The sequence below is a fragment of the Taeniopygia guttata genome, chromosome 2 (genome assembly GCF_048771995.1).
Source record: "Taeniopygia guttata chromosome 2, bTaeGut7.mat, whole genome shotgun sequence".
In the NCBI taxonomy this organism is placed as follows: Eukaryota; Metazoa; Chordata; class Aves; order Passeriformes; family Estrildidae; genus Taeniopygia; species Taeniopygia guttata.
In genome coordinates, this window is record NC_133026.1 from 18,610,939 (window position 1) to 18,638,879 (window position 27,941).

Below are 27,941 nucleotides of genomic sequence, written 5' to 3' on the forward strand. Positions count from 1 at the left end.
TGTGTCCCCATGAGTGTCCCTGCAGCCCCGTGTGTGTCCCCATGAGTGTCCCCGCAGCCCCGTGTGTGTCCCCACGAGTGTTCCCGCAGTCCCGTGTGTGTCCCCACGAGTGTCCCCGCAGCCCCGTGTGTGTCCCCATGAGTGTCCCCGCAGTCCTGTGTGTGTCCCCGCAGTCCCGTGTGTGTCCCCACGAGTGTCCCCGCAGCCCCGCGTGTCCCGGCGCTCCCGCTGTTCCCGGCGGGAAGGGCGGGGCGGGGCGCCCGCGCTCACGCGGCTCGCGCCCTTCCCCCCCGCCCCCGGCTTCTCCATTGCGCGAGCGCCGGCGGTTGCCGGGGCCCGTGACGTCAGGAGCGGCGGAGGCGGCGATAGGCCGGGCGGGGAGCGTCCCCTCACCCCTCCCCCGCCGTGGGACCGCCGCTGCCGGGCCGGGCCGGGCCTCGCGCGTCCCCTCAGTGCGGAGCGGCCGCCGCGGCGAGCGCGGCCTCCGCGGAGCCCCCCGGGCACGTCCCCGCTCCGCCGGCGCTCCGCTGCTGCCACCGCAGCGGTCATGGCCCGCCTGCGGCCCGCGCCGCGCCCTCGGCTGCTGCCGCTCCTGGCGCTGCTGGTGCTGCTTGCGCCCCGCGCCCGCGCCTGGGACAGCGGCGACCTGGAGCTCTTCGACCTGGTGGAGGAGGTGCCGCGGAACTTCTACGACTTCCTGGGGGTGCAGCAGGTGAGCGAGAGACCGAGCCCGCCCGCCGCCGCCCCCTGCCCTGGCTCGTTCCCGAGGGCCCCGCCGGCCACCGCTGCCCCGGGCCCCCAGCACAGCTGCCCGGCTCCCCCCGCCGGCCCCTGGCCCCTCGCCTGCCGCTGTCACCCTCCTCCTGCCCGGGCCCCCCCGGCCCCGGCTCCCGCGGGTCGGGGCAGCGCCACTGTCCCTTTTCAGCCTCTCCCGTCCCACTGCGGGACTCTGCTGTGCTTCACGTACTGCTCTGTTGCTTCTTCTTCCTGGCCCACCATAAATCAGCCCTCCTTCTCCCACACCTTTGTGTGTTCCTACTGCCTGTTGCTTTTCTGAACATATCTCATTTTCTCCAAATGCATCTACAGCCAGACAAAAGTAGCTTCTGGAGTTTTCACACTTCCCATTCATATCGTCGGTATGGCAGTTTCTCACCTTTCCCTCGTTCTGCATAGCTGCTATGCCCTTATCTTAAGTTTGTGCATCATCATGTGTTGCAGCTCATATTTTCTCTCACTCATGCCATGTGGTAGACTGTGACCCTTTGCTGTGTTAATGGCTTGTAGATGGTTATATTTGTTTACTTTCCATGTATCATGGTTATTGTGTGTGGTTTTCAACTCTCTCTGATAAGTAGCTCCTAACATTATCTTAAAGAATTTATTATGCACCTTCAGTTAATTTTTCATGCCAGTGTGATCAAGACAGGAACTCATGGTTCGTATGTACATCTTGAATGTGGTTGCTGGTTTCACTGCCGTTTGGCATCTTCAACTTGTATCACTTGTTTGGGCTCCCATGTGATGCCCTTTTTTTCCTCTAGATTCTCCACTCTATGTGTGACCCTACTCAGTGTCTCTACATGCATCATAACTACTTTTTTTACTTTCTTCCAATCAGTGTTCTTCTCCTCAGTAATATTCTTCTCCTCACAATTCTTTACATGCTGCTACTTCACTCAGAATCCCCTAAAGACATTTTTATCTTTCTCTGTCTCCTAGTGCATTCTGTACCCCTAGTACCTTCTCTTTCCAGTGCTATATTCTGGGGATTGATCCTATTTAAATGGCTTCCCTGCCAGCCTTGGAGTTTGTTCTGATGCCATTCTTGTAGATTTTGATGGTAATGACTGTATTTTCAGAGCATTTCACTAAGGCCATGTCTAAAAAGAGAGGGAAGATGTCTGCAATATATAAGTGTCTAGTTTTGGAAACTGCTGGCTGTGGTTGTTCTGACTCTGTTTCATCTCTTTCTTTCCTTCAGTCCTTCTTAAGCATCCAGTGATAAATTCTATGGAATTCCGTCATCTATACAACGTAGCAAGCACTGTTATTCATGTTTCATTTTCAAGACCCTAAAAATCTAGGTGTTAATTCTCAAAGACAGTTTTAGTGTTAGATAATGTAGGAATGCAAAATTCTGTTTCTGTTAGTGATGTTCAGGTCTGGTATTCAACTCTTTGTTAACATCTTCCACAGTCCTTTCTTCTAGGGCCAAATCTCTACCTTGCCCTGTATGTTTAGCAAATGTTAATTTTAGCAAGCAAATATTCTTCTAGTTCACATTTCTACTCCTAGTCATAATGGCAAACTTGTATCACTTGCAGTGTAGGAGCAAGGCAAAATTTGGTGGAAGTGCAACACTGAATGAAATGAAACTGAGGTGTTGTGTTTTTTTTTTTTGTGTGGTTTTTTTTTTTTTTTGTTTTTGTTTAAAGTGTACTTTTGTTTAAAGTGGTCACTCATCTTGTCATTATAGCCAAGGCTGGAAGTGTACATGGTGCTGATACTTGACCCATGCAGCAGAATAGACCTGTAAGTGGAATAATGGAGTATGTTGAGCTTCAATAGGAATCTGTAAGATTGGAAAATGCTGTGTGGGTTTACAGGTTCTTTCACGCTATCCTTTTTTCCTGCTGCTTGCTTCTCCAGCTCTGACCTATAGCTGAAACTTCCAACAAGATCCTCGTGTCATCCTGAAGGGATGTTGACTTGCAGTGCCTTGCTAGGCAGCTGCTGCTGTTCAAGTTACCTTATGAGAAGGGTAATTGTGACAGGCTCAAGGGAAGTGCACGAATCTCAGGTGTGCTGTATCCTACCCTGGGTGTCTCAACACAAAGCTGTCTTTTACCATAATGTCTCAATGTGATGTTTGCACATTCTTCAGGTCTTCTGCTATTTTTAATACTGTGGTTTAATAGAATTTATTAGTTTTGTATGTCATCATTGTTTTAGTTGGGATGCTTTTTACTGTAGTAGTGTAATTTCACTTTTTGTAGTTCTGGTACCAGGGGTTTCCTTCCCTGAGTTCAGGTGGTTTTCTTGTTTACAAGAGTTGACTCTGTGTGTGACAATATCCTTTATGGCCACACCTTTGAACTGTTTAATTATCTTCCATTCATCGAGGCTTGTTTTTCTGTCCTCCCACCCATTCCTATGTCATTGCTTTGTATCATGTCCTAATAATCCCTTCTTCCTTCATGTACTTCTGGGGGAGGGAATACTTCTCCATTATGCAGGATGTGACTTCTACATCTGAGATATGGATGCTCAACTGTGTTTGTTAACAGTAGTGTGTCAGGGCTGCCAGATTTCTTCTAAACATATCGTGTTTTGAAAAAATGCAGGGAATTACTCCAATGCTTCCTTAAGGCATTAAAGCAGCTTAGGTTTTGATGAGAGAATTGTGGCACTGATTGTTGAACTCATATACGATGTCAGAAGCTGATGTTGACCTCAACTGACAAGATGCAGAAGGCATTGTGGGAAGTGCTGTAGCTCTCAAACATGCTTTGGTGAAGCCTCTGCTGTGTGGATTGTTTCACTCAAATTAGAGAGAAATGATTAGGGTTTTGTTTTGTTTTGTTGCTGCTCTATGCTTGCAGGAATATGGGTTTTGTGTTTTGTCATTTTGAGGGCCTTGTGGAAGTTTCCTGGCATTGTCAAGTGACTCATCCAGCTCTGGTAAGGTGTTAAGTTTGAGCTGCTGTAGTGTTTTCTGATATCAATGGCAAAGATAGAGGGTGATATGATTGTTGTGGTTCTGAATGTCTTTTGAATGTGGAATGACAAAGTAAGATCGTGACTGTCTTGGCTGTTAAATAACTGACCTTTGTTTCTGATTTCAAAGAGTGATGGCTGAGCAATCTACAAGTGCTCATGGAAGGGCTGAAGTTGGAAGGTCCCTTCTTGTCCAACTCCCAAGTGTTAGGGTGAGCACCTGGATTAAGAAGTATCTGATTTTTATACAAGGACACAATCTATTTATTTGAGTTTTTAACAGGTCTGATAGTACCATGACAGATCTAATAGTTGCATAATTATGTTGTTACTATTGCTGTTCTGACCAATATGGGAATTACTCTACCTTCTTTTTCTTTGGTGGTTCTTAAATTGATGATGTAATTAACTTAAATGACTCATTTGAAACATTGCTGGTTTCAAGAAGTTTGACCTAACAGAATGGGGATGTAACCTTTGGCTTGAGAAAAGGTTGCATTTCCCTATCCCCCAAGTGGTTACCGAAGAAAATAGAATCATAACCTCTTGACAAATCTGATGTAATAGTAATTTCATTAATCATTTCAATATAGCCAGTTTCAAACCAACAAAGGAATCAGGACCAAATAGTATTAATCTAAAAACTCAGATGAAGCAACAGAATTAAACCAGAGGCTATGCAGACTCAGTAATATGATGACCAGTTACCAGAGAATACAGGAGTGCAATGTTAACATTTTGGGAAATTTCCAGGAAGATCTGAGGAGCTACAGGCTTGTATGGTGGACAAATTAATGGGTCAAGTTAATGTTATCATCTCTTACAGCTTTTAATAGTGGATACATTCATTAATATGATATACTTTGGATAAATGAACTTTGTATCAGTTGAACCTGTGGCCCTTCTTCCCAAAATATGCTTTTGATTATAATTTGTTAAAATGGCTTCAAGGGAATTACTTGTTCCTCCACTTTTTTTGGCTTGCAGCTAGGAGGGCACTACAAGCCTCTGAATGTCTTTTGAAATTTTGTCATACAAATTTTGGATGCAAAAGATCTGATCAAGAAATTTTTAGGTAATGTTGTTTGTGAAGATGTATTAGAATGCGTGAGCTTTATTGCTGGAATTGAGCTGTGTGGAGCCGTGTGTTGTGTGTCAGGACCAAGGAAAGTCTGCATAAGGTTTTGGCTTCCACTGGTAATCACATAAAGGAAGGGATTGGTGTTGAAAGTTCTGCTAGGCCTGTGTATTGTAGGGAAACAAACACAGAAAGGTTCTCTGAGCACTCATTGAGGTAGTGGATGAGGCCCTGGGAGCTCAGGCTCTTGAGGGAGAGTTAACAAGTAGGACTTGATGCCCAGCATGGTGGATAAACACATAACCTGAAAAATGTTGAGAGGGATATTTTCTTCAGTATTGGCTTCTGCCCTTCTTATGGCACCTGAGCTTTATATTGAGCTATGGTCTAATCTGTTCATGTGGCTTTACTGTAGAAAACTAAGAATATTATATCCACTGCAAGTTGATGGGTTTGGTCGATGATGCTGCAGCATAAAGTCAGAACTGTGTGTACAGAACCTGATTTTGGTCTGACAGCCTGTGAGACATTGCTTTGTTAGCAACTCCAAAAAAGTGCATGACATGAAAACCAAGGAGTTGGATTTCTGTGGCTGTGGGAAACCACAACCTCTCCAGATGAGCTGGATGTGTTGGGCTAATAGGCTTCTTTCAAGAATTCTGGAACAGATGAGCTGTTGTATGCTGTGTCAAGTAGCAGGATCTGACAGGGTTATGTCTGTAGAGTGCAATGTTTGGTGCTACGCAATTGATGTTCATACTGTTTGCATTTCAGGGATTTTTTTTTTTTTTTTTTCATCTTGTTGAGCTAATTCCAGGCTGGCTGCATGGACTCAATTGCTGTTTGTGTTGAAACATGCTGTTTGTGCTTGGTTTCACATCTTATAATTCAGTTCTCTCTGAAAGGAATCCTATTCATCCACTCCAGGACTGCTTCATGATATGCAGCCAGTAGGTACAATAAAGAAGTTTGACTTACACGTGCACTCCTGGGCTGCACTAAAAGTATGAGGTAGCTGCACCTTTAAGACTATAGTTTCTAGTAAATTGCTGACAGTGAATTGTACCTCTTGGCAATGCTCTGTAAGAAAAGGAATGAACACCACAACAAACTGTGTGGCTTTTATGGTATTATCAAGTTTGGAGATGGAAGAAAACTCTCAGTAAGATGTTTCTATGTGGTCTGTTTTATGCAAATGAATACATCATACATGCAGTGCCTACATCACCACAGTTCAGAAGTTGTGAATTTGTATGTTATATAAGTAAAGTTCTTGGACATAGATTTAGTAGCCTATTTTTCAGAAATAATGGCAATCTCGGAAGTTGTCAGTGTTGTTTTGTCTGGCCCTGCCATAGTTCTGGCTTTGAGTTATTGTCCAGAAAAAAATCTACATTGAGCTATTTTTCCTATAAAACTTCTGGGGAACTTTGAGTACATAGATTGGTCTCTTCAAGTGGGAAGAAACAGCCCTCCCTCATGTGTATCTGTCCAAGGAATACTGTTAAGTCCTCATCAAGAACAGCCTACCTGTACCCATGCAGTTCTGTCTTTTCTGGCAGGCAAGGTGCACATAACTAGAGCAAGGAAGGAGGGAAATAAGGAGGCGTAGCCCAGAAACTCAGCAGCCTGTTTGTTCTTCCCAATGACATGCTGGATTGCTCTCCGTAGACGTATTTTGGTTACTCTTCTACCACTTCAGACTGGTCTTCTCCCTGCTGCTTTTTAAGGTTAATGCATGTGGGTGCAGTGTTGATAAAATCATGGAGTGTGCATCATCTGCAAACATTTTAGCAAAAATCTTGTAGTTCAGTCTTCCAAGCTTTAGAAGTATTTGATCAAGACAAAACTTCACTTGCATGTGATTGTAACATCACTTCTTCAGATGATTGTGTCAAAACTACGAGCTGTAAGCTATTCTTGCTTTGTTTTGTAAGATAATTTATCTGGCACAACAAATAAGATATTTACTGTGACCTTCAAAAGTGTTGTGCTGTGAAATAACATGAAGCCATGTAGCACCCTGGTGTCTCACTCATTTCTGACAAAGAAAAGTTGTTCAGCTAGTGATAAAACATCATGTCTAATGGTCTCAGCTGTTTTGAGATTGCTTTCTACTTGTTCAAAGTCTATGTTAAGGAGATCTAAATTGGAAGGCATTAGATTTTAATACACTGTCAGTTGCAACATCAGAGTTCTCAGTTCGAAAGATGAAATGTTTCCATTTTCTTGCTCCAAGCTTTCAAAAATAATACATTTCCATAATACACAACTGGGTGATAGTAGTAGCAGACCTTTATTTGAACACCAAGGGATTTTAGTAATTCCTGAAATTGTATTTTTTTAAGCTCATGAAAATGCTGTCAGCATTGAGGTAGTAATAGTTGGTTGCACTGGTTCAAACAAAAATATAATCAGAAAATCCAGTTTTGTTTCTGGTGGCTTTAGTTGTAATGTCAGTTCATTCCATAAAAGTAATTATGTGGTTTTTCTTAGTATGTTACTGGGACACAGTTTTGCATCCCTTTATGGTTGAAAACTTCCTTTCTGAATATGTTACTTGTAAGTTATACATGAAATTGAGATTTTCAGCAGTTAAGGAAACTCTGCTTGTCCAAAAAGATGTAAATTATTAAGGCTGTGTGAAGTCATCATTGATATTATTCACTTGGATCCTATAGAACAAAGCTTTTTGATTTTGAGTGGTTTAATGCCTTGTAGGAGACACCATAGAGAAGTGCTAATGATAACTGCAGCATTTGTAACTGGGGATGGTGCAGGGTAAAGGTTTCTGTGTGTTTTGGGATTTTTTTAAATTGCTGAATTTATGGGTAAACTGCTGATAGATAATGTATTCTATTCTGTAAGTGCCCTGCCCTTATCTTTTTGTTCAGTGTTGTTGCATATAAAAATGATTGAGACATCTAGACATGTAAAGCTTGTATTTTCCATAAAAATGGGTTTTCTGCATTGTTGCCTATTAAATTTCTGCTTGGATGTTGTCCAAGAATTTTTTTTTCTTTCATTGTTGTCTCCTTTTTTCAAGACACAAAAGTGGTTTCGAATCTACCAATTTAAGTTGTTTTAAAGACACCTACTCTTAACTTTCCCTGACAATTCATTTATGTAGTACTTTCCTGATTTCTTTCACTTCTTCTGTCTTGCTGTTTAGAGAATATACAGCAATAGGAAATTATTATGTTTGGGAACCCAAGGGAGCTGGCAGCATTCAAAGTGCAGTAAAAAGGATAAAACAAGCAGTCTTGAATTGGTTTGGTTTTAGTTTTTTTTTCTGTCTGCAGCAGATATGTTTCAGCTCTTTCTCTCTATACTTCTTGTTTCACTAATCCATTAAGGATGTAACCATAATAGTTTGATCTTCAAATTGCAGAATTATTTTTTTTTCCCCAAGTAGTTCTGTGTTTGATCTGTAATTCACTAAAGGGATTGACCAATTTCTTAGTGTAGAAGGGTGGCTAACCTGTGCTGGTGGCCTTTGGTGCTTACAAAATGCTCTACATTTTATGGTTGTTCAAAATTCATCTCCTTTGCTGAAGTTCTAGGAATGTGCCCATATTGGTATCTGACGCAGCTACGTAATTGATCCAACATAGAATTTCGTAAACAAATTCCCAGTGGGTCTTTTACTACTTGATTACTGTGGATTGTAGTAATCATATTTGTCTGTAAAGCTATATAAAAAAAAATCGTAGAGGCAGCCCTAATATCTTTCTGTTTAATGATAAAGCTTTCATGCTCTATCTACAATCGTTTTACAATTAAGATTAACATGGTTTTCTAATCAGATCTAGAGAAAACTGTAGCTTCAAGGGAGATATTTGGAGGTATCTGTGGTGCTATTTTAACTTTAAGTATGTGGTAAAATTTAAAAAATAAAATGAGAATTCAGCATATAAGATGTTCCTTAATTGGTTTGGTGCTTCTGTGCTCTCAGCAGAGCTGGTAACAAAGAGTCTGTGGTGCTGTTGCACAGCTGAGCCAATAAGAATGAGAGTATAAGTGATAACAGAGGGGTTTATTTTGTCTCTAAGAATAGGTCTGATAAACATTAATTTCCTCCTTTTATTAATTTTAATGTCTGAAATGTTTTGGTTTTCTACAGAATCCTAGTGGGCTAACAAAATTCATGCAGCATATGAAAATCTGCCGTTTTGCTTTCGATTTCCTTCTTAATCTTTGTGGTTTTGCTTAGCTAGCTGCTGTGCAGTTAGAAGTTTGCTTCTCTCTTTTTTTTTTTTTTTTTTTTTTCCCTTGCAGTGCAAAATTGTTGGGTTTCCCTAAATTATGAGATTTGGCGTTTCTGTTTTTGTTTATTGTATGTATGTCAGTCTTGTTTGGATGTTACTAACTCTGTATAAAAGTGATTTGTAAACAGTCTCAGGAATGTGGTAATGCGTTGTACAAGTGGTCTATGTTACAGTTATGCAAGCAGTAACAGTTTAAAGCAGGATTGTGTATTCCTGGACTCTCATCTGCGGTTTTGGTTAAGTGCAGATTTCCTACATGACCTGGTTGCAGGCTTTGCAAACTATTTTTACTGATGTCAAATGAGCAGTGGAGTGAGAAGTGAAGAAAATTCATATGCAGTCTCTGATTGATCTGAAATTCTTCCTTATCAGTGTTAATCTGGAAAATTTGTGGAAGAAACCAGATGATGCATAGGAGCTGTTGAAATAAAGTCACTTGTATGACTGAAGAGAGAGGGAAGAGCTAAAGGGGTCTTGCCACATGGACTGTAATTATGAAATGCTGCTGTCTCAAATACTGTAAAGTACTTTCACTTGTTGAAGGCAGTGTTCAGTGCTGATGAGGACATGAGAAAGCTGTGAAATAGCCATATTGCACTGATTTGGGTTGAACAGCTTCTCCTTTGAGGGACAATGATTGTTTTTACCTACCCCAAAACCTATTGCAAATGATTTTTTAGTGTGATTGATCAATGCTTTATTAAATTTTATTTATTTATTTATCTGAAATTGGTTTTATCAAATTGATCAGTTTTAATTCAGTTTTATCAAACTGTTCTAGGCTAGCTTTTATAGTCTATAATCACCATTTCTCTAGTGTTCTTCTGTGGGATATAAATGCTGTGATGGGAGAGTAAGAGTTTGTATGCCACTTAATTTTGTGACAATCTAAGTCATGAATTGCTTTACTGGATGTTGTGTCTGCATAGTACAGAGTTCCCATGCTGGAGTGCACCATTACCCCATGTAGTAAATATTTTTGGTCTCTGTGTTTTTTAGCTGAGTAATATTAGGTGCTTAATTAGAAAGTGGTTGTGTGAGGTTTTGGTTTTGTTTTAACGGAAATAAAAATGAAACTAGTTGTCCGCTGGAGAGATAGAAACTCAACCTGTTACTGACTTAATTTCATCAATCATGATGAGTTTGGCCTTTCATACACTTACACTTATTTCTCTTACCTACAAACAGATATGATCTGTTAAGACACCTTAATTTTCTGGAGGAGATGCAGACCTCTCTTTCTTGACCTTAAATTAAAGGACAATAGCTTTTGTATCAGTTAAAAAAAAAAAGTGATTTTTAATGCACTTGAGAGTACTAAACACTCTTGCCTTATCTGGCAATAGTCTGGAATTGTCTTGAGCAATGCATCCTGATGGTCTGTGAGGGCCTGTTTCCATTCCATAGTCTTCTTGGTCTCCAGTTAGGGCATCCCTCCATGTCATCCATGAACTCCTTGGATGCCTTGAAGGAATGCTGAATGCTGTCAATGGGCTATCTGGTTTCTGCTCTTGTTTCTTACTATTTATGCACTTCTGTATTATCCTTGCACTCTTTTCTTTAATAAAAGCAATAAAACCAGTGGCAATAGATGGTGTCACTGGGGAGCACATGTGAACATAACAGTGCTTTGCAGTCCATTTGCCCCCCATACCTTTCAGCTGCTACAGTTTTTGATTAACAATGTTCAGAGATGCATTCCTGGTGGTACTTTTCAGTCTGGTGCTGTATAGTGGATTTGTAGAACTGTCAGCAATGTCTTGGATCACTTAGTGATTTATACTTGCCAGCTGCAAGTTCTGCTCTTTGTAGGAAAGGTGTAGTTAAGGCAACACTCTTACCTACACTAGATCTTATATCTCACTTTTTTGTTAGATCACTTGGTTTGGTATTCCCTTGCTTGTGTCTGGTACCTACCCAAAACATTTAGCATCACCGTGTGCTTGGCTCTTCAGGTTGTCTTTGAAAATGCTGAATGAATCCAGTCCCAGCACCAATCCCCCAGCAGGAGACCTTTCAGCTGCCTTTTCTCTGCCCTGAAGACTGGCCACTAGATCTTGCATTTTGTATCCTGTTCATTAATTTTCTTTTTGTAAGACTTTTTCCTCTTGTCTTGTGTTAAGTTAGTCACTTTAATAGCCTTTGGTATGGAACCTTGTCAAAAGCTTTTTCAAAATTGTCGGGTCCCTGGTGGCATTTTCTTTGCAGCACTGGCTTATCTTCCTCACCTGCAGGTGTGCAGTTTTTTATATATATTTATTTCAGCAGTCTCAGGTGATAGCTCAGGTCCTGACTTATTAGCATCGAATTTGTCCATTTGGGGTAATATGTCAAATATATATTTCAAGATGAATTCATTTATTGACCTGCAAAGAATGCAATTGGTGTGGAAATCTCTTGAACATCTCCAACAGGGAAGATTCATTAAGTGAATTATGAAATTACTTGTCTGTAGCTTTGTTACTAAATGAAACTTTTCATAGTTTTGTCATCAAGCAGTCTCTAACATCTTGGTTTTGATTACATCTGAACAAATAAAAGTGTTTTGAAAATAAGGTAAATTGACACTCTAGTTTTCTTGGACAAATGCAAAAGTCCTCAGTGACATGCTGGAAAGAAGTAGGCAACACATTTTCTTAGCTATGCATTCCATGAATTCTGATGGAACTGGCACAAAAATCCGCCATGTTGCTGTTGTGGTTATTTATTGTTAGAAGGAAGAATAGCTGCTGTTACGCTGTTTTTCCTATTTGATTAACTGCTACACATGAATGATTGAACACCTTTTCATAGGAACCCAGGCTTTTTACTGAGATCTCCATAGGGAGTTCAGGAACATATCATCTGCTTCTGGTCATTATGCTTTGGTTACTGGTTTCAATTCTGTAACCTCAGTCATGGACAGTAGTTCTTTTTTCAGGCAGCAAGATAAAGGGTTTGGGCTTGTATTACTACTCGAGTTAAGATTTCAGCAGAGTTGGTTTGTGTCTTGTCATCCCTCCCCCTCCCTTCTTCCTGACTCACAGTTCCTTTATAGCATCGGAAATCTGTGGATTTATTAATTCTGCAGCAAAGTTCTTACTGTGATGTATTTAAGTATATAGTTTTGGAAACAATAAGATTATTTTAATCCAGTTACTGTAATTCTGATGGTACCAATTACTTTCTATGTCGTTGCTTATTCCTACTGGTTTAGGCAAGATTTTGGTATTGCATAAAGCACAGTGAAAACTTTAATTTTGTGTTTTCTATCGGGTATTGGCATTGTGAGGAGAAACATGGCAGGGTTTTACAAAATACCCTCACTTCTAGAAGGTTTTTAAAAGGTAGACAATTGCTGAAATAACTTTTGCAGCAGGGAACTTGTTTGGAATAGAGGAGCTTTAATTGAACATACTAAAACTAAAAGTTGTATCAGATGAAGGGTATTGAATTTCAAGTTTTCAGTACAGTTCTTTATTGTATAATCAATTTTCTTATTCTTCTAAGCAGAGTTGATCTGTTTATTGTTCAGGGACATAATGAAGTCATAGTTCTATGTCCAATTTAAAGGAATTAAGCCCTGTCTTTAGTCCTATACATTGCTTCCATGCTGTACCTGTACCTTGACTATCATCAAGAGATGAGAATTTAGGCTAGACTGTGCTGTTTGCTAGCCTCTGCATGTCTGATGTGGTACGTTGAGAAGTCAAGTTTGGGAAAACAAACAGTATCTAGAAAAAAGTGTGGGGTAATGAAAGATTAAATCAGACTGTTTCCTGGGAACAGTAGCTTTGTAGGTATAATGCACTGGGTGCAGAGTTTAGATGAAGAGCTTTGTAGCAGAGGTGTTGGTGGTAAATACTTTGTGTTTTGAGTTCCATTTGGGATTGTCTCTTTAAGGCTGCAGTTTGTCTTAGTGTGACAGCAAATTGCAATAGCTTTATCTTGATTTTTAGGTGAAACTCTAAGATTTAATTCTCTCAGTCTCTGAAGATGTATGTTTGAGTGGATTGTATTTGCATTCAAAATGTGTAGGTAATACTATCTTCTCCAATAAAAAGGGATAGAGTTGGAGAGAAATGCATTTGAATTGAAAATCATGCCCTAACAATAAAGTAATTTAATCTTGATATTATACTTCCTTTTTTAAATCATGCTGTTTTAAAGTTTTCAGTACAAAACTTTTGTTAGTATTAATTTCATAATATCTGAAGTCTAAAAAGTAAATTGGGACACCTGTTTAAAAAGTGCTCTTGCGTAGGTTGCCATTTTGCATTGCAGAATGTCGGCTTCCCTTGTATTTATGAAAATAAACACTGCTTAACACTGAATATGGATATCCACATTTTCTTTCTAAGAAACATTTTTTCATTTGTCTTCTGTGTGTTTGACTTCCTCAAAGTTCAGATTTTTAACACAAATTTTTTTTTTTGAAAAGAAAATATGATTGGTATTTAGACAACTGTTAGCAGGGGCATGTCTCCTTAAACTTCTGACCGAAAGGAAGCAGAAGGCTGTAAAATGTGAGTGTCTTCACTTCTGGAATATGTAAGATGCATTCCTGCAGCTTCTGCAGTCTTTTCTAACAGATTAACTCAAAGACACTGTCATTGAATTAATGGTATCCCATTATTATCAGGGTATTGGTTATCCTGTCTGCTGTCATGAGATATGAGAGCCTTACATGACAGCTGGTTAGACGTGATTGGATTGATACTATGGCCGGGAAAGACAGTACTGGACTAGGTTGCTTTCTGAAATTGATTTCTCAGTCAAGACAGAATTGTATCTTGATCAAGTATTCAATATTTTGCAATTCAGCAAAGACAAATATACAAACTATTTCCTATTCCAGTTGCATGTGTAGAACTTGCAGTTGTCATACAAGAAAACACCCACCCTGCCCCCCAGCTTACACCAGGGTTGCTTCTGTAGTCTGAGTGTTTGGCTGCAAGCTTGAAAGGAGTACATATATTGTAGTCATTGCCATGCTTCACCTGAGTATGAGATTCAATGCATACTTTAGTAAGATTATTTTTTTAAGGGGCAGCTTGCTCAATCAGAGGTTCCTCTTGGACTCTCCACTGGCAAAGGGTAGATGGATAAAAAGATTCACAAATAAAAAAAGCTATCAGTGTTCCCTCTGACACTCCCCCTTCCCCTTCAATCTATTAGTAGATTTAGGCATGAAGATAAGAATGCCTAAAAAGATGGAATCTTGTCTGAGTTGGCAAAGCTGAAAAATAACAAACTGTCACGATAAAAATAGATTTTTTTATCCAGTTAAATAGTGAAACCAGTATTGCCAGTTAAAGATGAAATGGTATGAATCCTGAAGTGGTGGTAAAAAGAAAAATTTAGACGCCATGAAGGACATTGATCTATCAGATACTCTAAAAACATGGAAAAATCCAGTAAAATGTGGACATTAACAGATCTTTCCCCCTCCTTCCCTGCTTAACTGTTGGGGTTTTTTTTGGTGGTGTGTGTTTGTTTTTTGGTGTGACTGAATTAATACAAAAGGCATTAGCTAGTGTGCTAGGCTATAGTAAATGTAATGCAGATAATTTTTCAGTCTAGAAAATGCTGTTCTGACTCTGAGCCCAAGGCTTGTGCTCTGGGATATTGGTGGTAACAGATTCATATATTGGCAGTAGGCATCTTGAAAACAGATTCATTTTCACAAGGATTCTGTCTTGCAATGACATAGTTAGGGAAAAACATAATTTCAAGAGGTGAAATAATACTGTAATGAGCTATGCTAGTGTAAAATCTATCAGTTAACCTGATGCACAGTGCAGGGTAGCACTTTGCTGAGGCCCAACACTCTGGCAAGAGGAAGGAGAATAGAAGAATTGAGTGAGCCAGCATGTGCTTGGAATAGCAAGTTACTCCAGGGAAGTTTCTTATCGTCAGTCTTACTGACTGCCTAACAGGCTTGAGGTCTTCTGTATTAAATTTTTTAAGATAAATATCTAATTGGTGATTTTAGCAAGAATTATTGTGTGTGCTCTGGTATAACTGCTGTAAAATTGTGTTTCTTCTCAAGCATCAGGAAAAGTGCTGCAATTTCTAATATAGCCCAAGAAAGGGAGCTAATCTTCAAGAGATTCATTGCTGATCTTTTGATGACGTTTTGAAGTTGCATCTTGCTTGTTATGCTGTCCTCTGTTTAAGTGGTTTTATTTGGATAAAGTAAGAACACCTATCCCACGTTCTGACAAAACCTGGTTCAGATGATATTTTGAGTGAGTTGATCTTAAATTTCTAGGCCACAGCCTTTCTTCTAGAGTCCCAGTGATAGTCCCATCTTGACAGAGAAGAGCAAAGGCAGGTTTTCTTCTGGTTACCACTAGGATAACACCTGTGGCCCCAAAAAGGAAGATGATGCTTCCTTGTAGACTTCTTGTGTGTTTTGTTTTAGTTGAGCTTTGTTATATTCTTTACCCAGAAAAAATGCAAACAAAACTTAAAAATTACCTACACTGATAATTTTTTGTTTCTTCAATCTCTTCATTTCTCTCTAGACTTCATAACAGATCTGCCCACAATAACTTAATTTTCTAGATTAATGTTTGGCAACAGGTTTACAGTTTTTGCTGCCATTAGCTTGCTGGGCTTCCTGGTGGTTTTGTTGTTGTTTTGATTTTTTTCCTTTTTTGCATAATTTTTCCTCCAAATGAAATCCCTTTCTTCAAACTGCTAATTCTAGAATAATGATGAAGTACGAGACAGTTAAGTAAATGGTTTCTTGTTCTTTGGTATGCCTAAAGCTGGTTTTCACCCAGCCAGTACTGAGTGTTCCTTTAATGAGGGCAGTGTCCGAGGTCTCCTGTGGCCGCAGCTGAGAACTGCTGTGCTGGTTGTGATGCTCAAGTGGTGTTACAGCTTTGTAAGTGCATCCTAGAACAATGCAGTTCTAGAGCTAGTAATTGTTCTCGATTCTTTGATGGCATTTTCCATGGCTTCTGTGCTAGTTGTTTTTTGGTTTTCTTTTTGCTCTAATTTTTAGAGACTGCAAGAATGAAAAGTCTGACACTCCTCTCTGTTCTGCTTGTGTTATACTGTACTTTGCCTTCTGAGTTTGTTTCCGTTTTTTATTTGTCCTCTCATTAAGAGCTAGAGTTATCAATCAGTGATACTTTACAGGGATATCTGTAACTTTTAAAGCACCCTTCCTCTGGATACTTTTCTTATCAATGTATTTGATCCTTCTGAGATATCTGCAATCAGTTCAAACTACACATAATCATGTTTGGGAGGAAAAACAAAGGGTCTTAAAATTTCTTGTTAATGTCCAATGTCTTCTGTTTGTCACTCCTGATCTTTAAGGTCATCTTTTCTCTTTATTGCGTGGTTGGTTGGTTTGTTTTTAGATGTATTCCTGCTGCCATCAGATTTTACTGTGGCTTTCGCTGCTCATCATAAATTCAGTCTGCCCTTTCAACTTGGGAGCGGAAGTGGTTAACTTATATTTCAATTACTTCAGGAACACACTCTTTGTCTAATCCCTATGCTTTCTATAACTAAAATGACTGTCTAAATTGGTTTTGGCTTTTCAGTTGGACCTGGAGATGAATTGCCAAGCAACAGGCACTCAGTGTTGCTTTGATATTAAAGCTACGTGTGGCTTTAGGCTGCATTTACAGTTGCCCTGTATATTCCCATTTTTTTAATCCTGCCTTTTTTTTAATCCACACATAGTTTGGCATTGTTGGTCGTACTTTTTAATTTATTTGGTTTTTGTTTTTGCCAATTCACTGATTTTTTGTTCCGTTTTTAGTCTTTTCCTGAAGATCCGTTTTTACTTCTGCCTGCCAGTATCAGTTCTATTTCTTCTTTCCCAATATTGTAGAAGAAAAAATTGTCCTAAGTTTCCCAATATATACTTTTATTCTTTTATATATATATATTTATTATTTTATTATTATAACTTTTAAAAGTTATTCTCAAAGACTTGATGTGTTCTAAATTTCAATATGTAGGTGTTGTATCAATTATTATTTTGAAGGAGGATTTTTTACAGCTGTGTTTAAAAATTTCTGGTCTAGAAACGAAATGTCTTTGGATGAGTAGGCTGGGTTCCAGGGACAAGCAGACAGAGAAGTCAGATCTTTTAGACTGACCTCTTCCAGCTGGAAAGTTTGACTGTCTGGAGGTTGCTTTTTAAGTGGCAAAGTTTTAGCAGACTGCCTTGTGTGAGCCTTCTTTTCAGCAGGGCTCACTCTGCTCAGTTAGAAGAAGGTAAGTGGCCACCCAGTACTTACGGAGATCAGGTTGAATCTTTGGATTGCTGGACAGAGGGTTTAATAGAAGTAAATCAATAGTTCTTTCTTTACCAATGAAGTAATGATAAGGCATAGAATATGTCTACTATAAAAACTGTTGTAGTTTTTGTTCTTTTTTTTTTTTTTTTTTCCTGTTCACTATTCCTTTTTCTGTTTTTCAATTTCTGTAACAGAAGTTGAATTCCTAAGCTCCATTGTATGTGCTGATCACTATTCTGTCTAACAGGGCAACACCAAGAAGTTTTTGTACTTTATCTTCTGCTATGGGCAAAATACCCAATTGGAATAACTGCTGAAAAGAAAATGTAGTGTAGTAAGATTGTGTGCATGCCGGAGCACATAGAAGCTCTTAGCGCAGTGACACTGGGTGTGTGCTAGGAGGTTTATTGCAGCAGTATTCCTTACTATTCCATCAACGTCATGGTGGAGACCTTGTGGGCTTTCTGTATCTCAAAGCACTCTATGCGGGAGTGATGGGCAACCATGGGGGTAGTTGTACCATAAGTCACTGAGGGGTTGAACCTGAAATAATCAAGATCTTGCAGCCTGGCTCCATTCTGCTGTTACTTTGTTAGTTCTTTTTCCTATTTATTTGATCTAGACAAACCCTCCCAGTTTTTTGGTGTGTTGTGTGCTTGTTCCCCAGTAGGTCACTTGTGACTGCAGAGCATGAAGGCTTCTCATGACATAATAAACGTCCACAGTTGATTACAGCTGTGGAGCACAAAGAGACTGACATAGCTGCATACTTGCTGCATTAGACACTGCTGGAGAGATGAGCTGCTGTTTTGCTCTTTCTTTTGAGATACTGCCAATAGGCAACACAAAGTCTGAGGAGATGTTTATGCTGCTCCTTCTAATTAGGTTATGAAATTCTTCCTAATTGCCAAATTAAATATTATTAGTGTTAAGCGTTACGTATATTATTCCTTTAAAATAAATGAATTTTTTATTATGATGTTTTTCTTTTTCTAAATCTAGCGTTGGGGAATATGGATGTAGATTTTTATTCTGTGCAATTTGAAGTAAAAATAAAGCTTACAAAAAGTAATTTGAAACCATAGTTGAATTTATTGTGTGAGGCGCTATAGTGCTCTAGAGTAGATATACCAGAACTTCAATGAGAAGAACCATAAAGATTGTTAGTATTCAGTAATTATAGTTATCTCTCTATCATACTGATCATTTAATCGATGATTGAGATTTTACATTTTTAAGTTCAGTTTGGGTTTCTTACCACTTGATGGCAGTGAAGGAGCTAGTGTTGCCGGGCAAAGGTTCAGGGCAAGAACCATTATGAATAACAAAAGAGGAGGTACAAAGGAAGCCTCTGACATTTAATATTGTTCGCATTTCTAGGTGATATTACATATACCACAAATGACAGTTAATGGAGAAAAGCCTCTAGATGGAGCTTCAGTACTTTCAATGGGGGAGAGATTTTTATACTCAAGTGATTTCCTCCTATTTATAATAATTGTTTCTAACAACAACTTTTCCATTTAGACCTGGAATGATACCAGACATTATCAATAAGTAATGTCAGTGCTTCTGCTGTTACAAGCATGCTACTTGAAGAACATGCTATTTTGGCATTTTTCTCACACCTTCTGTTCAAATCCTACAACTTCTCAAGATTCTTAGGAATTCTCAGGTAGTGTTAGAAATGTGTGTTGTAGACTAAGGATTAACATAATTATTCAAGATATTTTAAAAAGGAAATAGTTGGATTTCACTGGTGACCAAAAAGAGAAACTTGAAAAATGCTGTTCACTTAAAATTGCCCTGCAATATTTACTGTTGTGCATGGTCTAGTCCCATTGAAGAAGTGTTTGTTGTAACATTCAATATTACAAAGCATGGATGTGTGTTTGAGGCGCTTTATTAGTGAAAGTTCTTTTGCACTTCCTACACCCATGTACACCTCTTGCCAAGCTGATATGGGGAAATGAACCATATAATGGCCCTGCTGTAGTAATTGGCTCCACATGGGTGGACTCTAGTGCACAGACAAAACCTTATTTGAAGTAATTGGTGCTTTGTGTAGGTACAAGGGTCTGTACATGCAGATTTATTTTGGATCCTGGGTCAAACCTTGGCATTAGTAAAGGTTTCAATTTAATGCAGTGTCTTTGACGTGTAAGTGATTTTGAATGAGTATCAAAAACATTAATGCAGATGCAAGTTGATTGAACTTTTTTGTTAAAATACACATAGCTAATATTTTGCAGTTATATTTTTGATTGGATGATCAGTAAAGAACTCGGTTTGTTATGTTTTCCATGTGTGCAGCCTGTTACTAGTTTAAGAGAATGTCAAAAAGCAAACTTTAAATTTGCATAATTATTGAAAGTTTAAATCATTATCACCATTATTCTAGTTCTATAATAGTATTATATAAACTCACAGTTTAAAATAAGTTAAAATTGCCAGAGTTATCAAATATTTATTTCGGTTTCAGATGCCATTCTTGTTTTTAAAAAGCATTAAAGCACGTTATTCTCTGTAATTAGTATTATTCCTCTTATTAGTGCTGGCAATTTGAACTGTTGGACTGCTCTGCTGGTTAAATGTAATGGCAGCCAGAGCAAACTTACTGGGCAAAATTCAAGTTTATTTTATCAAATAAGTATCAAATACAAATTCTGCAAAGTAGTAGAAAGAAAAGGTTAGAAAATGGAGCCAAAGGTAGTGCAGTATTTAGAGTGATGGTTTTAGTCAGGGGAGACTCGTTTGCTGGAAATGCCCTTGTGAGATGGTAGCATTTCATCTATGGCATTAGTTCGTTGTGTGGCATAAAGCGGTATTGGAATGGGATTCTTGTCAATGTTGTTTTCAGTAAGATTTGTTAGAAAACAATGTAATTTTACTTCATTACATGGTATGGCTGTATTTTTTAAATGTCATTGGAAAATCTTAGCTACTGTGGTGCAATACAATTTTATGATAAGGTGGTAAAAGCTTTTCTAGCTGCTACTGTTCAATTTAGGGGAATCTGAAATTTGAAAGATACAAGATAATTATGGTAGCATTCGAAACATGAAATCTGTTTTAAGAAGTTAACGTTAATCTTACTGTGTTGAGGATGAACAGCATAAATGTCAAAAATCAGATATGGGAAGAATACATCTATTTGTGCGAAATAAATTTTATTTTTCTAGGTGATTATTAAAAAATTTAGCAAATGTAACTTAGCAAAAAGGTCTGGTTGTTGTTTTGGGTTTTTTTCATTCTAGAGATAAACTTATCTAGCTGATGGGCAACTTATTCAGGGGTGCATGTTATATGACTGCATACAATTGTTAAATATTGTGTGGAAGAAATAATATTTTACAAAAGGGGAAAAAAAGGTTGTGAGTATAATGCAACTCTCATGCTTTCTGGAGGGTAACTAGTTCGTGCTAAATAGTTTCTGTATTAATCAGTGCAGTAGTAGCAATTCCCCAGAAGCAATGTGTTACTTTTATTTCTCCTTATCTGGTAAAGAGTTGCCAATAATAGTAAAGGTCTCAATTTCTAGGTTTTATCTCTGTGGAAGTCAGCAAATTCATATTGATCTTTTAAAAATCCTCTGGCCTTTTTCTTTTACTGTGCTAACTCTTGGGATAATTTTTGCCCTGAAACTGTCTCTTAGTTATATCTTTATATTAACTTTATCATTAAAACTTTGAGGTTTGTTGATGGCATTTTTATTTATCCTTGACTGCTGAGATAAATCCCAAATGGTCACTTCCTGTGTGGGCAGAAGGAACAAGTCAGTTCTCAGAAAAGGCATAAAATGGAACAAATTACCAACCAATATCAGGAGTTAATAGCCTTGAATATTCCTGTGTTTACTTTGACATGTATTTTGAACAAAGAATTAATTCCCTTTACGTAGGCTATACTTCACTTTGTAATTTATAAATAAAAATGCCTTACCAGAACTGCAGACTATTGCGAAGTTCATTTTCACATTTACTTGCTTTTTAATAGTGATAGAGGAGATTCACTATTCAAAGCTACTGAATTACTGAAAATAATCAGAAGCTTACCTTCAATGAAGAGACCTTCTGAACAATTCTAATTTATATTAGCAGTTATAGAATTCAATAACAATTCTTTGTTATAATTGTAGAATAATAGAAAAAATGGATAAAGCTGTTTATATAAATCTTTGTAATGATTAGCATTTCTTATAAATATGAAGAATTTAAAATTGCTCATATAACTAACTCTTTATGTTTTATTTTACCATAAAGAGAGCCTTTCAGAATTTGAACTTCTGTTGTAACTTGTTTATGTGGTGAACAGCAAATTTTTTGTTTATTCAATACTCACTTATATTTCAGACCCAGCTAAAGCTTTCTATAGTCTCATTTCATAAAGAAACAAAATATTTTCAGTTTATAGATATAAGTCTGACTGGAGATCTGTAAATTTTATAAAATTAAAGTTTAGCACGCTTGTCAGTTTAAGAGCATAATTCCATCAGTATTTAGGCAGCATTTGAATACCGTGTAAGTACATGCATGAGTCCTAGTATTCCTGAAAACTTGTGTAGTTGGAATTTCAGTATTTAAAACAATGTTGATTTAATTGCATGCAAGCTTGGATTGCCCCATGTGGGGAATAGTATGGTTCTATATTTTAAGTTATTCTTTTATATAGTGCAGGGAAACGACATCAAATATAAAATACATGAAATATTGTTTCAAAAATATTACTACAATACTTAGAGTCCTGGGGCTTTTTTAAGGAAAAGCTTGGCTTAGTCATGTTTATTCAGCTTAATGGAATTTGTCTTCCTGGGTATATAAAGCTTTTCAACTCTTAGTCAAATGTCTTATGTTTAATGTGATAAATAGGGATAGAAGTGGTATAAAGTATTGCAAGTGTGTCTTGTATTGATAAATGCTAACAATGCCATTCACATAAGTAAAATGGTTCTGGAGTATTTATAACTTCTGAAAATATGCCTCACAAATTATATTTCAGTAAGATGCCAAATAATTTGGTTGAAAAATTGTTGCAGTTATTTGTGATCTAAAGGTAGACATCTCAAGGTTTTTTTTTTTTTTTTTAGTAACCTCTCCTGTAGGGAACTTCTGTTGAATTATTAAGGAAGAACTTTGTTGTACCATAAGAGAATTAGTAATTAAAACACTTTACCACTTTCTCATGTGGCTGCTATTATTTTTAGGACCTCATTACTTTCATTATACTGGAGAGATTTTTTGAAGGTGCTGGGACTTGGGCTGCTTTGTCATAGGTGATAAAAATACATAAGCCTTGCAGAAAGTGCATGGTGAATACTTCTGGGTCTTTTGAGACAAAAAGTACATTTTCCTGTAAGAGAATCATCAGTTGCATGGACACTGTGTTTCAGACTTGTCTGCCTACACCCAGGCTCATCTGCTTTAAATACATGCAGTCTCCTTTCCTTTCCTAATTGATGCACTTGCTTTACTGATTTCTCCAAACCCTTTTACAATAATATTCTATGTCTATGAAGACACCACTGCTATTGCACATCTCACAGAAATGTTACACTTTTAAGGAAAAATCCATTTTATGTTCTATTTGTGTTAAGATCTGTAATTTGAAATAGGCAAGTTGTTAACTAGCCAGATTGTTCCGCAGTTCAGTGGAGCCTGATGTTTCAGAGATCTGGGGTTTATTTAAAGGGAGGGGGGAAAACACTGCTTGAGAGTTAGTATTATAAAGCAGGTCTGCATTGGTTATTCAAATTTTTATCCCTTTCCGAATCTTCTTGTTTCTCTGTCTTTTTGTACAGCAGCCATGTACCTTAATATCACTTTTAAAAGACTAGGAACAAATTTCTGGGGCTGCATACTCTAAAATTAGGGAATGTCAGTTTTCAGGATGTTTCAAATCTTAATTTGGTTTCTTTGTGCTTGTTCATTGTGATGATTTTTAATTCACTACAATATATTCTACAGGGTCTTTACTTATTCAGGCTCAGGGAGAGATCTGGCCCCAGTGCAGCTTCAGGCTTATGTATTGAAAGAGACTGTTGTCTGTAAAAACTGTTTAACCTGTAGATGTTGAGGGTATGTAGAGAGTGGGGGAGAAGATTGCGGGGGGAAATGGTTTCATGGGTAAGCTAGTCAGACGAAAAGTGCCCTTGAGGATTGAATTCTGTTCCTCTCTCTGCCACAGAATTCCTATGTGATGCTCGGCAAGTCGTTTAAAGGAAACTTTTCCCAAGTGGTGACTAATTGATTTGAGTGCTCTGCAATTCTGGTTGCATAATTTGAGATACTAGGGCCTTATATGCAGAAATGCTGAGGGTTTGCAGCTGCAGCTGAAGTCGATTAAAGTCTGTACCCTGAACATATGAAATGTTGTTTGATACTGAGTGCTTGGAAAAATCATATCTGAGATAAAATTAGCACCTGAGATACTGATGATTTTACCTTAATCTGTGCCTCATTTTATGATATATTAAAAAAGTTAAGTAATGTCCACTTGTCTCTTAAGAGACTACAGTGGTGACTAATACTGATGAACTCTGATGCCATCAAGATAGACTTCAAAACAAATAGCCGCAGACTTCAAAACAAATAGCCACAGCTTCCAAACTTGTTTGAACAGCATGCAGCTACGAGCAGATGAGGCCACACATGAATAAATGCGTGGAGAAAAATCCTGAATAGCTGCTCGCTGGGTAAGCAGTCATCTTGTGCGTGTGGCATAAAGACAGAGTGGCAGGAGTAACGACAGATTGTAGTTCCTTTTCAGGGAGTCACTGAGTTGTTCTCAAATCCCCTTTACTTGTTTGGAATATTCGTTGTTGTTTGTAGCATGTATTATCTTTATCATATTTCTGTTATCTACTAATTTTTAAAGGTAAGTTTACATTTTAGATGGAATTAAATTCAAATTAACCTCTTATCTTTTGGCAATCTCATAATTTTTTAACCATACCTTCTCTTGCTGCCTGTAAAGTTTCACCCTTACTCTTGATTCAAAGAACAAAACCAGAATTTGACCAAATATTGTTATCCTTTAGGTCTATTTGCTCTTTGTTGACATTGCCACAGGGTATTCAGCTTCCACTGCTGGCATCTGCTTAAAGTTGGCTCAGGGTTTGTGTAGTACTGATTGAAAGAGGGGAGCTAGATGAGGAAACAGATTAATTTTAATCCTGTCTTCCTGCTTCCTGATTTTTTCACTTTGAAGTAAATATTTCTGTTATGTAATCCAGTGGTACTTAATGGGACAGATATTTTCAGAATCAGTTTTGCAGTATTTCTGCCACCACTGTATTGTGTTTGGGTTTTCTTCCTTCCAAAAAAGACAAGTTATGAGAAGAAGAAATTGCATCTGATGGGGAAAAAAATCTCCATGGATTAGATTCCATGGCTGGGATTATGGCACAGAGGGAAATGTAGTTTTGGTGTATTAATGTTACTTGCAGGATTGTCAGTAACAGAATGCTTATTTCCATGTAGTAGCTGTGTACTTGCAGTCCTTTCCTTTCCCCATTTGAAAAATTACCTACTAATTATATTTTTGCTTGTATGGTGATTTTTCTTTTAGTCTTGACTTCCTAACTTGAAACTTGGATGAGAAGCCATGTTAGGATTTATCCTTGCTTCATTTAAATCTTATACATTTGAAATATTCTACATTTCCCAGTGTTTCTACTTGAGGCAGCAGGACCACAGTTTTATCTCCCAACTTTTGCTGTTATCTTTGATGCTGATAATCCTGTAATCCCATGTTGAGAGGCACGTAATGAATTGGTAGTAGCCACCGTCTTCTGCAGGCTGAACAAGATTTCTAGTAGCACAGTTAATGGGATGTAACCTGTGCCAAGTTTTTATTGCTGCTCACTCAGCTGCTGATTCTTCTTTTCCACAGGCATAGCAAAAGGCATACTTTCCCTCTTTATTTGGTTCTTTTTGCCTTTTGCAGTGTTTGTTTTGCTACCAGCTCTACTCACCCAACTTTATAGGTCCTGCAGTTGGCTATTGCTCTCTTTTCTGCTCTGTAATTCTTCGTCTGAGGAGGTGTTTTTGAAATACAGGTATCAGAAGAAAATTCCTCTTACCTGTTACTTCTGCTTATGATGGTAGGGAAATGGAAATGGAGGAAGCAAGAGATTTCTCTAGTAGCTCAGTTTCAACTCTGCTTTTGTGATTCGAGGACAGGTCTCTATGAGTGGATGACACGTGATGGGAGGCAAATACAATCCATACAGCTGCTACCTGTGAATATCAGGGGCTGAAAAACTGACCTTACATTACCTCCTTTACTTGTTTTTCTCTCAGGAGCAGGGAACATTTCCCAATCTGTTTCAGTTGTGACTTCAGGGTGAGTATTTAGTAAGGGCTGGTACTGTGCCTTTCTCAGTGCTCCAAGTGTGGTGATGAACTATCTAACCTACTGGCATGAAAGGCTTGTTTTTGCTGAATTATTTTTGTGCATGAGGAGAAAAACAGGGATGTGCATGTGGTTGATACCCACTGCTTTTTGTAGTGGTGAGGCTGTTGGGTGTTGTACTCAGCTGACTGAAGAACACTTCAAGTAGGTCAGAAGTGTTTCCTTCGCTCATCTTCTCTGCTTCTCTTCCTTGTGTTAGACCTATGCTCTGTCTCTTGTCTGTGTTTCAGTGTTTCAGGCCAAAAGAGGAGGCAATTTATGGATCAGCATGAATTACCCCCCTCCTTCCCTGATGCAAATGCTGCCTCCAAAGTACTGGAAAAGAAGAGCAATAACTGCTTGTAGGGAGTGTCTTTATGAAAAGCAGGGAAGGTATCTTTCTGCCCCTTGCTTGGACCTGTGTGGTTCCGTTAAAACATTTTGATTTGAAAAACACAGAGGGCAATTCAGGGAACAGCATGCCACTGTGTGTAACAGTATCTGCCCACAGCTGCCATAAATCTTGAGAGGTAATTATCTTCCTTAAGGATTATTTGGTTCATTCTCACTAGAACTAATGTCAGATAAGCATTTTTAGCAACCATAATACCAGTTTTCCATACAAAATTGCTACTGAATGGGAAAGGCTATCTTCCAGTCGGTCCCATTGTAAGTTGTTGCATTTATGTGGCTTTTCACATATGTCCACAACTTTTAAATTTTAATATTATTTAGGCTTCAGCTGCTTGTAAATTAATTTTCTGTGTGAGATTTAATTGATGGTTTCTAATGCTGAACTTGATTTCTTTATCTGTGTACCTTTGGACATCAGCTGCCTAATTTATGACTCGTACAGATTCTGGCAGATTTTGCCAATAGCCTTGTGCAATGATAGTGTCTCCTTCCTCCTACCCTGGCCCTTAATCAGATTTGCAATATTTTATGCCATCAAACTGTGAGCTGAAGTGGTCAGACAATGCTCATGATTTCAGCTCATTTTGTTAGGAGTGTGCAAACATTTAGCAACATGGTGGGCTATACTTACAGTAATCTGCTAAGCTTATTGGAGTTTAACTGAGATGCTTTTTAAGTTTTAGGATGCGATGTGTCTGACATGCAAAAATTTTGCTGATGCTGGCATCTGATCTAAAGACAGTGATGGAGGGCATTCCTATATTCTTTCAAGGAGGCTATGTACTAACTCAGCAGTGAATTACTATATAGGTAGTGGCATGTTACAACCTCCCTGAGGTCTTCTGAGTCCCGAGGTAGTAATAGCTCATTAAAATGGTAGTTAATGAGTATAAAGGGATCATTATACGACTCTCCTACATGACGGGTAGGGCTAAATCCTAACTAGCTCAGTAGAAAGTATTCTGAATAAAGAAGGAAAGAATTTGACAAATGCTGCTGGTAGTTCCTTATAAACCTAGCTATTTAAAGCAATGTTTTTGAGAAAAATGCTCATAGAAATAAATTTTGAATAAATTAATACCTTTAAAAATGTATTTTAGGGCTTTCAGAGGTATTAATATCCTGTATAATCTCTAAGTTACCTTAACATAGTGTAATGAAGAATCTTTGATTAAAAATATGTAGTGTTTTGCCGCTTCTGATCAGTTGAGTTTGAAGTTAAAAAATTATTTTACCTTGTAACTGCTTACATTTGATGGTTTTTAAGATCACAGAATATTCTGAGTTGGAAGGGACCCTCAAGAATGAAGTCCAACTCTTAAATGAATGACCCATAGCTCAGGATTTGTAGACATTTTCTGGTTTATATACAAAAAATAAATAGTGAAACAATTTTGCCTTGTGGTAGGAGAGTGGCATTCCCCTAATATGGTTTTATTCATGATAAGTATTACCACCTCACACATGAGGTGGTATTGTCTACTTTTTTGATTTCACATTGATTATTTTCTGGAAAAAGGTGCTAAGAATTTATTCAAACTGAACAATGTGGATTTTGCAGCAGTGAGATGAAAAACTATTTGATCTCAGTAAATGCTTCATGTCTTCTTTCAGGCTCTAGGAGGATAAAAAAAAAGATGAAAGGCTGTGGACTCAGGTACACCAGGATCTCACAGCTCAAGTTCAGTGGACAGAGCTATTTCTGAGTGTCCTTAACCTAGGAAAAATAACATTGCTTCTACAAAATGAGCCCTTCAGTAATATTATAGGAAAAGTAGAGTGGAAGCAAATATGAACTGTATTAAGTGAAAAATATATAAA

General features: G+C 38.2%; 1 protein-coding gene across 1 annotated transcript in view; it reads left to right on the top strand.

The window, feature by feature from the left end:
• Positions 1–341: 341 nt before the first annotated feature.
• The window catches only part of DNAJC1 (DnaJ heat shock protein family (Hsp40) member C1), a 107,309-nt gene continuing 79,709 nt past the window's right edge, over positions 342–27,941 (top strand). The window contains exon 1 of the mRNA XM_030264540.4: positions 342–712. Within this exon, the coding sequence (XP_030120400.4) occupies positions 548–712 (165 nt within the window). The 5' untranslated portion in view covers positions 342–547. The remainder of the gene's footprint in view (positions 713–27,941) is intronic.